Source organism: Babylonia areolata, chromosome 3 (genome assembly GCF_041734735.1).
Source record: "Babylonia areolata isolate BAREFJ2019XMU chromosome 3, ASM4173473v1, whole genome shotgun sequence".
Taxonomy (NCBI): domain Eukaryota; kingdom Metazoa; phylum Mollusca; class Gastropoda; order Neogastropoda; family Buccinidae; genus Babylonia; species Babylonia areolata.
Genome location: NC_134878.1, coordinates 50,870,250 through 50,882,380, shown reverse-complemented (window position 1 = coordinate 50,882,380; position 12,131 = coordinate 50,870,250). Strand labels below are relative to the sequence as shown.

Here is a 12,131-nt window from a genome sequence, read left to right as displayed (position 1 = left end):
GTTTGAATCACGGCTCAGCCGCCGATATTTTCTCCCCCTCCACTAGACCTTGAGTGGTGGTCTGGACGCTAGTCATTTGGATGAGACGATGAACCGAGGTCCCGTGTACAGCATGCACTTAGCACACGTAAAAGAACCCACAGCAACAAAAGGGTTGTTCCTGGCAAAATTCTGTAGAAAAATCCACTTCGATAGGAAAAACAAATATTTAAAAAAAAAGGAAAAAAAAGGGTGGCGCTGTAGTGTGGCGACGCACTCTCCCTGGGGAGAGCAGCCCGAATTTCACACAGAGAAATCTGTTGTGATTAAAAAAAAAAAAAAAAGAAATATTGTGTGCAGACCTGCCAGTACCTTAACTGCCTTCAAACAGGCATGTTCAAGATGTTGTCATTCACTGCCTCCCCCCAAAAACAGAGTATACATGCCCAGCAAAAGTTGCAGCCCATGAATACAAAAGGATAAATGCAGATTATTTGTTCTGCAGCATTGTTTTGTTGTTGTTGTAGTTTTTTTGTTTCTTATTGATTTTTAGAAAGAGTTAACTCAGCAGAAGTTTGAGATGTGCAACTTGGGGAATGCCAGCAATGTCTTTTCGGATGCGCCTGTTTCAGTGGGAGTTTGAGAAGTGGAAGTTTGAGAACAAGAACCAGGTGATGTTCTTCTCCATGGTGACGGGCAAGGCGCTGCGCATCAAGACGGACGGTTCGGTGGATGGGCTGGGCGAGGAGACAGACACTGGAGGTAAGGTCATCACTCGGAGCTTCCCTGCCCAGTTTTGGTTTGTTTCTCAAGGAGGCGTCACTGTGGTTGGACAGATTGATGTACGCTACACCACATCTGCTAGGTTGGATGCCTGACATGCAGCATAACCCAACGCGCTAGTGCAGTTTGGCAGCATGTACGTGTGTGTGTGTGTGTGTGTGTGTGTGTGTATTCTTGTACCAATCAGAATGGATTTCTTCTGCAGAATTTTGCCAGAGGACAACTCTTTTTGTTGCTATGGGTTCTTTTTTCAGTGCGCCAAGTGCGTGCTGCATGTGGGATTTTGTCTTACAGTCTCATCCAAATGACTAGATGGTCACTTTGATTTTCCATTCAAACTCGGGAGAACGTGTGAGATTGGGATTTGAACCCAGACTCTCATGGACACTGTACTGGCAGATAAGTATATCAGTCATTCTGCCACCTTCTCTCCTGTCTAAAGAACTGGAACTGGGTTACGTCCTTCAGATGTGCATTTTGAAAATTCTCTGCTTGAATTTTCCTTTTTTCTGTTTCTGTATTTGTTTCTGCTTTTCTTCTTCCTTCACTGTCGTCAGTTTTTTCTGCCTTCCCAGTTCATTCCCCCTTTTTTTCTTCAAACAAGCCTTGATATATATATATATATATATATATATATATATATATATATATATATATATATATATATATATATATATATACTCTTTTCCACAGTCTGTGATGTACTGGTTGCTCAGTTTTGCTCTGGTTATTAGGCTGTGATGTTGTAAACACTAGGATAGGTACCAGCTGTCCATTCTGTAGTGTTATTTGTCGATGTGGTCTTTTATTTTTCTGTGTGTGGCTTTGAAGCATTTTAATCTTTTTTTTTTTTTTAATACAATTTTTGGTAATCTAGAATGATGAAATAAGTGGGAGGGATAACATCCTCAACAAAGCCTAGCCTTACTTGCCTGAATGAGTTTAATGGTTAATGTAATATGCCAAGAACTGTTTTGTTTGCAGAGTTGTTTTTCATATTTTTATATTTTTTAGTTTTGCTTTGTTTTGTTTTTTCAAATGTCACAGAGATTTGTGTATAACACATTTTCATTTTTTATTCAGTTGAGCTGTCCTGATATTGCCATGTACAGTCGGCTGGACCGTAAACAATAATGTCCAATGTCAGTCCCTGCATATGGTCAGCTATGGTCAGCTGGACTGTTAGCTGTCAAAGGAACTGGGTTTCTTTGGCTTGCATTGTTCCTAGGCTGTAGCCTCCATTCCCTCCATTCCCTCCATTCCCACCTCATCAGAGCCCCCATCCCTGGCGTCTTCACACTCACAAAGAAAAGTGAACAAGGAAAACATCTGTTATCATTCATAGTTGGATGGGATAAGACGGGAGCAGTAGCTGAGTGGTTAAAGCGTTGGACTTTCAATCAGAGGGTCCTGGGTTCGAATCTCGGTAACGGCGCCTGGTGGGTAAAGGGTGGAAATTTTTCCAGTCCCCCAGGTCAACATAATTTTATGTGCAGACCTGCTAGTGCCTGAACCCCCTTCATGTGTATACGCATCCAGAAGATCAAATACGCATGTTAAAGATCCTGTAATCCATGCCAGTGTTCGGTGGGTTATGGAAACAAGAACATACCCAGCATGAACACTCCTGAAAACAGAGTATGGCTGCCTACATGGAAGGGTAAAAACGGTCATACATGTAAAAGCCCACTCGTGTACATATGAGTGAATATGGGAGTTGCAGCCCACGAATGAAGAAGAAGAAAGGATGAGATAAAGATTATCAACTTACATTTTCAAGAAAGAAATGTGATATAATTTTTTTCTTTTCTTTTTTGAATGTATGGATTTTTATGTTTATGAGAACTAGATGTCTGAATGGACTTCTGTTCCTGCTTGCAGCCATTTTCACAGTTTCCTCCAAGAAGCCGATGGTCCGTATCTTCACCAGTCTGCTGAACCAGAACTTCCACTTGGCCATTGACAACGGGAAAGTTGTTGGTCATGTAAGTGGCTTGATTTCTGTAGGGTGACATTTATATTGGGACTGAGAGCTTTGTTGAAATTGGAATCCTACTGTTTGACTTTTAGTCAGTGGGTGATATGTCATTCTGTCTTGTCTTTTAATGTCTTTTCACTTATGTATGTTAAGAAGGATCTTAAAATAGTTTTTTTTTCCCCAAACATTTCTATTCAGACAAAGGTTTACATACCAAATAAATATTTCACATTTGGAAGGCACAATAGTATAGTGTTCCGAACATCAGCTATTCCACTTCAAGCATCACATCAGGCAGAACAGCAAATATCAATTCAAACATTGGTCTGTGTGATATTATGACACACGAATTACAATGAAATTGTAGTAATGACAGTATACTATCTGTTCACACATTGCTTCCACTGGTACTGCCAAGCCCAATTCATATCAAAGTAATATAGGTTTAATTATACATAATACAAATCTTAATCGTGTATGATATATATGTATGGTGCCCATTTCTGCACAAATTTGTTATATTCCGTGGATATTCTAAAAACATACTTGTCAGTTTTGTATGCCTTTTTAAGATCTTTTATGAACATTTGTAATGATCTTAAAATAGTTTGTCATTTTTACATTGTAGATGTATTACAGTAATTGTTTCATATGGAACATCAGTTCATTATGAATGTAGATTCTTTTCCTTTCTTGTGCCTTTTCCAAATAAACTGCATGTAGCAGCAGCTACAGGAATGGCATGTTCTGATAGGATTTCGAAAAACTGATTTTGCTACTGTGATTTGAAGCAAGTGATACATGATGATCACCTTGGAAATCAGTCTCTGAAAATGTAGCTTGTGACATGGTATCTGGTGAATTCTGTGGATGAAGGGGGTTTGGATGTAACATCATGTCATGTAGTGTCAAGCAGTATGGTATACTGCAGTGTGTTGCAACAGCATGATTGGGTCTTATCATATCACGTAATGCACTGCAGTGTAGTGCAGTAAATTGTAATCATAGATACTGTGGATGAGCATTTGTAATGTGGTCACACAAAGTCATACTCACGCTTTCAGAGTGAATGGATGTGCGTGGGCGTGTCAAAAAAGACACCCACACCAAACAACAACACCCTCGCAAAACTACGCCATCACAAAGCAGTGTGTATGAATCAAAGACAGAATTTTTCCCAAAGCATTGTGTAAACTGATCAGAACCTTTCTTTAGCCACACTCGCCAGTATTTTCTCTCCATCCACTGGACCTTGAGTTGTGGTCTGGATGCTAGTCATTTGGATGAGAAAATAAAGCCGAGTCTCCGTGTGTAGCATGCACTAAGCACAAGAAAAATCTGTTGTGACAAATAGTAATAGAATACAATACAGTACAATGCAATACAATCAATATACTACACTATGCTACACTATACTACACTTCACTACACTACAATGCAATGCAATGCAATGCCATCCAATACAGTACAGTATACTACAAAACAATACAGTGCAATACAATGCAATGCAATCAAATACATTACAGTACAATAGAAAACAATACAATGCAACACATTGCAGCACAACACAGTACAGTACAGTACAGTACAGTACAGTACAGTACAGTACAGTATAAAATACTTCAACACAACACAATAGATTACAACACAATACAATACAGTATAACATAACATAATACAATACAACACAACACAGTACAGTACACAACACAGCACAACACAACACAACACAACACAACACAGCACAACACAACACAGTGCATGCCGCATGTTGCAACAGGGCCGGGGAGGGCCGTACTGCGAGTTCCGGATCCACGTCCAGAGCGACTGCACGGTGATGCTGGAAGGGGTTAAGAACCCCCTGCAGTTCGTGTCCCTGCTGGACTCCGGCAAGCTGGGCGACACCCGGGGCCTGATGGACCGAGAGCCCGGCAAGCGCTTCCAAGTCTACTGCAAGGTGGGTGGAGGACTTCAGGTGGTGAAACTCCATAGACCCGAAAAACCAACCACGGTGAAATTTGCAGGCGAACTTTTTTTTGCACATGAAAGAACAAAATCTTGTGACAACGTTTTTTTTAATTTTTTTTATCATTGCCATAAATTTGTAGACCTGAATTTCACACAGGTCTTGCGTGAACTGTGCTGTAAACTTTTCTCTTTTTTTTTTTTTTTTTTTTTTTTTTTTGCATGATGGAGTGGCTTTGCACAGCAGTTTTACCAGACTTTGGGCAGATCCTATTTATCTGTCTGTCTTTCAGGACATCGGACAATGTCATTGATCCTACATGTCTGTCTTACAGGACATGACATGTCACCTGTTGAGGACACTGTTGTTGATCCTATGTGTCTGTCTTACAGGACATGACATGCAGGGGTGCAAGTGGTTCCGTCTCATACGGATTTCCGTCTTGATGAAATTTCGATTTTTTTTGATTTTTTTTTTTTTTTTTTTGTCCCTATGCTTTTGGTCCGGGAAAGTTTTGGTCGGAACTTGAATACTGAACTATTCACCGGAAGATGGAACTCTCTTGACTGGTTGACCAGTGCTTAGCTAAACTGAAGCCAGCGCCAGCTGTGTCTGGCCGCGCGCGCTGTGTACGACTCCCATTTTTGCCGCTGGAAGCCGGATGGGACTGTTCGTTGGAAAGCGAGAACAGAGAGAATGTGTCTGTGTCTGTGTGTGTGTGTGTGTGTGTGAGAGAGAGAACACACTGAACACTGAACACTTTAATGTCAATAGCTTTACAGCCCTAATGACATGGGGGTTCATAATACAAATAACAACATGCATCAATAGTAATAATATTGATGAAAACCAAAACCAAAACGAAATCAATCAATCTGTGCAACAAAGTGCAGTTCGACCATCCATTCAAAGTAATGGCATGTAGTGAGAAATAAAAACAAAAACATATATAAATGTATAACATAAATATTTTCCATATGAGAGTGACAACACAGATTTCACTTTTCACAATGAGCAACACCTGATACTATTTTATTATTGTTGAGTTTTTTTTCGTCGCATGTTATTCGCTTCTGCAATATATTTTGCAAGTGACTGTAGTGAAGTTTCCTGATTTAAATTAAGCACTCCAAAAATATCTTCATACTTTGCTGAATTTGTTTTAAATACAACACATTTTTCTTGAATATCGTCATAAGCTTTACAACTAAACAAAAAATGTAACTCATCCTCCCTTGAATGACCGCACATCGGACAAGGGGAGAGTAACGAGGGCTCAGTCTGAAACCACTTTTCATAAGCATTCAAACCAATCGTTCTCGTTCTAAATCTGGCGAGACTTGTTCGGTGCCACTTGTTTGTCACGACTGTGATATATTTTTCTGTTTGAAATATACTTTTAAAACTATAAAACCATCTATATTTCTCAGTGCTTTCCATTTTACAGTGCCAATTCTGTTTATATGAAGCAATTAGCCTATCTTTGAATTCTGAAACAAATCCTTCTACACATCCAACTCCCTGACACATCCACACAATCCCAAATCCATTTACAGTTAATGTCTTCTTTACAAAATATACCCAGTTTTCCTTCCCTCTCTCATGTTCATTTACTAACATTTCATACGCCTGCTTACATAATCTCGATGTGGGTAGCCTTATTAATTTTAACCAATATTTTATACATTTGTGTGAGAGAGAGAGAGAGAGAGAGAGAGAGAGAGAGAGAGGCACACACACACACACACACACACACACTGTTACTTAGCCATGAAACTCTGTATTTTACCGAGAGAAAAAAATCGCCTCGGACGGAAAATCATAGAAGCAGTCCGTCCCCGGGACGGACAAAAAATGAAAGGGGGAGGAGAGACATTACTGTTTCACCCCCTATTTCGTTCGAGTAAAGTAAACACAGAGTGGTATATCCCACAACCAAAGGAGGCATCACTTTTTTAATGAAACGTCAGTATAGGTGGCTGGCCTACGTGACTCTAAGCATGTGCTTTCAGCGTGCTTACCGCGTGATCGTCAGCTTCTCGAATCTGATTTGCTGTTTTTCTATTTTCTGAAATGCAAGGGCCAGCGGTTTGGCTTCACTTCCCGCGCTAGCCTAAGCTCTGTCTTTGCGAAGGGGAAGCATCTTTGCTTTAATCTTCGGGTAGCGGGAAGCAAAACTGCAAGTTTTTCACATGCCAGAATGCCGTTTTTGGAAGTTTCTGACGAGAGAAAAGCTCAAGAAATCGACAAAGATTGTAAGAACAAGTGGAAAAATGAATGGCTCAACCATGAAGACAAACTGAAACGGAAATTCTCGATGTGGTGCGCGAAAATTGACGCAAGTGGTTTGGCTATTTGCAAATGCTGTAACAACACAAAACTGAACTATGGAAAAAACGGAAAGAGATCGTTGGTGAAACACAGTGAGGATCCGGACCATCTTCAACAGCTCGCTTCCTACTCGCACACCTCCACAATGCCTTGTGCAAAACCTCTGTTTGCTGGCCCTAGTTTGACGGATAAAGTCATGGACCTTAAGATCAGAATTTGTTTGTTTCTCTCTGAACACTGCCTTCCATTCAGTCTCTCTGAAGACCTAGTGGACTTAATAAAGACTTCAGCTAAAGACACAAAGGCTGTAGAAAGCCTTCACATGTCCCGACTAACAGCAACATATTACCTGACACACGGCATTGCACGTGCTTAGTCCATTAAAAGCATTACCTAAAATCCATAAATTTTCCTTGCCAAAAATATAAATATTTTCTTCTTGAAAGGCACTCTGAGAGGCCCTGAGAGAGCAGGAAAATGCACGAAATGCGTTGGCGCTCCCCCAGACCCCCTAGACCGGACTTCAGTCTTGCCACTTTTTTCCACTTGCACCCCTGGACATGTCACCTGTTGAGGACACTGTTGTTGATCCTATGTGTCTGTCTTACAGGACATGACATGTCACCTGTTGAGGACAATGTCGTTGATCCTGCATGTCTGTCTTACAGGACATGACATGTCACTTGTTGAGGACAATGTCATTGATCCTACGTGTCTGTCTTACAGAACATGACATGTCACTTGTTGAGGACAATGTCGTTGATCCTACATGTCTGTCTTACAGGACATCACATGTCACCTGTTGAGGACAATGTCATTGATCCTACGTGTCTGTCTTACAGGACATGACATGTCCCTTGTTGAGGACAGTGTTGTTGATCCTATGTGTATGTTCTGCAGGTCATGGACAGTGTTGCTGAGTGGATTTCTTTTCACGTTATTTGGCCAGAGGACAACATGCTCATTGCCATGGGTTCTTTTTCAGTGCATCTGAAAGACTAGACGCTCAGTTTTGATTGTCCAGTCAAACTTGGGAGAAAGGGCGAGACTGAGCAGGGGGATTTGAACCCACACCCTCATGGACTTTCTGTATTGGCAGCTGAACGTCTTGAACCATTCTGCCAGCTGTGTGTCCTGCAGGGCATGATACGGCACCGGGGCATTGTCATGCTGAAGACCTCCAACACCCAGGCGGTGAATGTGGACCACGAACTGGGCGTGTACGGCACGGGCAAGTGTCACCGCGGCGCCCACTTCCGCATTCACAAGGTGGAGACTGGCGGCGTGCGCCTCCTGGAGAGCATGGTGCACCCTGGGAAATACCTCAGGCTTCATGACGGCAAGATCGACTGCCAGGTGTGTGTGTGTGTGTGTTTGTGGGGGTTGGGGGGTTTTGTGTGTATATGTTTGTACGTGTGTGTGTGTGTGTGTATGAGAGAGCATGTGTGTGTGTGTGTGTGAGCGTGTGTGTGTGTGATTTTTTATGAGTAAGTGTGTGTATTTATGTGTGTGAATGTGTGTGTTTATGTGTGTGAGTGTGTTTGTGTGTGTGTGTGTGTTTGAGTGTGTGTGTGAATTTGAGTGTGTTTATATGTATGTTGCATGTGTTTTTGTGAATATGTGTAAGTGCGTATGTGCGTATACATGTGCATGTGAGTGTAGAAGTGTACATACATGTGTGTGAGTGAAATTGGCAGGACATAAGTTCATGCATAATGAAGATAGAGGAATGACTTGTAATAAGGAATGCATGTGACGATAATCTTGAACCACAAAAGAAGTGTGATATCTTCATTAAGGCATTTTAATCAATCATTTGAAAAAAAAGATGAATCTGTTCCTAACATTAAAGAAATACTTTCCCTTTCTCCCTCAGCTTTTGTGAGCTGCAGCTCTGTGCAGTCTGTTCTGTAGTGTGATTTTATGTGTATGAACTTTTCACTCTTTTTACATTATGCTTTAAGTTAATTGGAATTTGAGGACGTATGATGGGTATTTTCATGTCTCTGTAATCAACCAAACAAGAACATGGACTGCTGGAGCCGTAACCTTGCATATTTCACTGTCACCAGTGTATGTGGTCATACTGTCATCTATTTTCTTTCTTTTTTTTTTTAAGTAGATGTGGTGTAGTGTTTATAGATCAGTTCACATGCTTTGATAACTCCTTGAGACCCCTCTTCTTCTCATTTGTCAGATCTCCTTGAAACCGAAACGTTCATCTTGCAGTCAGTTCCTGTTTCAAGGAGGTGTCAAAAAATGCATACTGATCCACATACGCTGCACACTCCATCTGCATTGAGGAAAAAGAAAGACATTCACTGTGACAGTAAACACAATAGTTATGTGATTGCTGCTTTGTGTTGTAATGCTTTTAGCAAGCTTAAGATAGTTCCCCTACAAAATCTATAGATGGAAGTGATGGTGATGATGATTATGATGGCGATGTGTGTGTGTGTGTGAATTCATGCACATGTGCATACATATTATGACAAATACCTTGTAAGTTCCCACCCCTGCTTTGCTCAGATTTCACCCCAAAGTTGGGGGTGGGCCTTTACTGGGAATTTATGAGACTGCTGACTCCCTGGCAAAGGAAGGCACTACAAAAGAGCAGATGGACAGGTCTACCAACTACTCTGAATCCAGGACCATCATTAAGGCCAACCTGCAGAACAAGTGGAAGCAGCATGCTGACTTGTCGAGAGCAGGTAGCCATTTTCAGGCTCAGGACAGGCCACAACCACCTGAAACACCACCTGTACATGAAACTCGGCATCGGCAACACAGAGCAGTGCCCCTGCAGAACAGACAACAGAACATCTGCTGCAGTCCTGCCTGCTCCACCAAGCGCTCTGAGAGAAATCCTGGCCCGACCCAATCCCAGCGACCCAGAAGCTCTGTGGAGGACTGGAGGACCTGCAATGTACTGCCGTCTTCGTCGAGTAGACGGGGGGACGAATCCATCTGATAAATGACAAATGAAACAACAACTGGGAATTTTACCCTTTGTGGGAGCCCATTCCCTTCCCTAGTTCCACTGGCTGGGCTGGAAGTGAAAACAAAGCGACCACTGAAACATGACACTGCTTCATGAAGCAACGTCATGCTCTCACTTGGCTTTTCAATGACTCATCGATGTCTCATGCAAACATTCTGTCCTTTATCTCTGGATCTGTATCTGAACTTCTTTGTGAAACAACAAGATCATAAATAGCAAATTGAATTACCATAATTGCATGACATTTTTCTCCATCTTTTTCTTCTTTTTTTTTTTTTTTCCAAAGTGGGCGATGGGTATTTACAAAGTATTTTACCCTGTGCAAAGTTTGATCCCAGTGTAGGAGGTGGGCGTTTACTACGGTGTTTACAAGGTAGTTTACAGCATATGTGTATGTGCGGACATGCACGTGGTTTCAGGGTGGCCGGGATGAGAAGTCGCAGTTCATCGTCCAGAAGCACCGTGACAAAGGGTATGTCACCCTGCAGTCCAGGACTCAGCGCGGAATCTTCCTGGGTCTGACTCCCAAGGGGGAGGTGCGGCCCACTGTGGACACTGGAGTCAACAACATCTGGCTCTTCCCTGAAGTCATTGAGTGTATGTATGGTGGTTCATTGTGTCCAAAGTTATTGCGTGTATGTATGATGGTTCATTGTGGCTGAAGTCATTCAGTGTATGTATGGTGGTTCATTGTGTCCGAAGTCATTCAGTGTATGTATGGTGGTTCATTGTGTCCGAAGTCATTCAGTGTATGTATGGTGGTTCATTGTGTCCAAAGTCATTCAGTGTATGTATGGTGGTTCATTGTGTCCGAAGTCATTCAGTGTATGTATGGTGGTTCATTGTGTCCGAAGTCATTCAGTGTATGTATGGTGGTTCATTGTATCCGAAGTCATTCAGTGTATGTATGGTGGTTCATTGTGTCCGAAGTCATTCAGTGTATGTATGGTGGTTCATTGTGTCCGAAGTCATTCAGTGTATGTATGGTGGTTCATTGTGTCCGAAGTCATTCAGTGTATGTATGGTGGTTCATTGTGTCCGAAGTCATTCAGTGTATGTATGGTGGTTCATTGTGTCCGAAGTCATTCAGTGTTATTTGCATATTTAGGAAAACAAAAGAAAACAAAACAAACCTAAAGCTAGAATGTATATCATAGAATGTCAAAATATTGTGCTTATTTTTCTTTCTTTTCTTTTTTTCCTTTTTTTAAATTTTTTTATATTTTATTGTTGTTCTAGTTGGGGTGTCGCGGAAAAACCTTGGTGAGGACAAGCTGACGCCCATCTCTGAGCAGGACACTGTGGACACACAGCGCTCCACAGAGCACAAGGCACAGCCCCCAAAGAAACAGAAGTCTGATGTGGCAGGTATGTGGGAGGAAACTTTTTTTTAATTTTTTTTTTTTTTTTATAGTTTTCCTGATAACATTTCTGGCCTGTTTTATTACATACATACATTCATTGCGATTTTCATGACTGAGGATGATAGTTTTTTTGTTATTGTTGTTGTTGTTGTTCACAGTGATGAGTGCTGAGGAACATTGCAAAGTGTGTATCAACTTCAAACTGTGTGTATTGTTTGTTTGTTTATTTATTTGTTTTATTCATTCATTCATTCATTTTTTTCACTCTTTTTTCAATTAAAAACTTCTCTTTTTTTTTAATTAATAGAGAAAGTTTATATAAAAAAAACTGTTGTTGGGAAAATTTCTAACTAACACTGTCCCTGAAGACAGAACATTTTCCAACTAACACAGTTCCCTGAAGACAGAACATTTTCCAACTAACACAGTCCCTGAAGACAGAACATTTTCCAACTAACACAGTCCCTGAAGACAGAACATTTTCCAACTAACACTGTCCCTGAAGACAGAACATTTTCCAACTAACACAGTTCCCTGAAGACAGAATATTTTCCAACTAACACAGTTCCCTGAAGACAGAACATTTTCCAACTAACACTGTCCCTGAAGACAGAACATTTTCCAACTAACACTGTCCCTGAAGACAGAACATTTTCCAACTAACACAGTCCCTGAAGACAGAATATTTTCCAACTAACACAGTTCCCTGAAGACAGACCTAATGTCTGA

General features: G+C 41.2%; 1 protein-coding gene across 1 annotated transcript in view; it reads left to right on the top strand.

Annotated features, from left to right (window-relative positions):
• The window catches only part of LOC143280081 (uncharacterized), a 197,780-nt gene that overhangs the window by 28,665 nt on the left and 156,984 nt on the right, over nucleotides 1-12,131 (top strand). Inside the window, 6 exon segments of the mRNA XM_076584590.1 lie at nucleotides 612-741; nucleotides 2,644-2,747; nucleotides 4,521-4,697; nucleotides 8,178-8,393; nucleotides 10,458-10,635; nucleotides 11,278-11,406. Of these exon segments, the coding sequence (XP_076440705.1) occupies nucleotides 612-741; nucleotides 2,644-2,747; nucleotides 4,521-4,697; nucleotides 8,178-8,393; nucleotides 10,458-10,635; nucleotides 11,278-11,406 (934 nt within the window).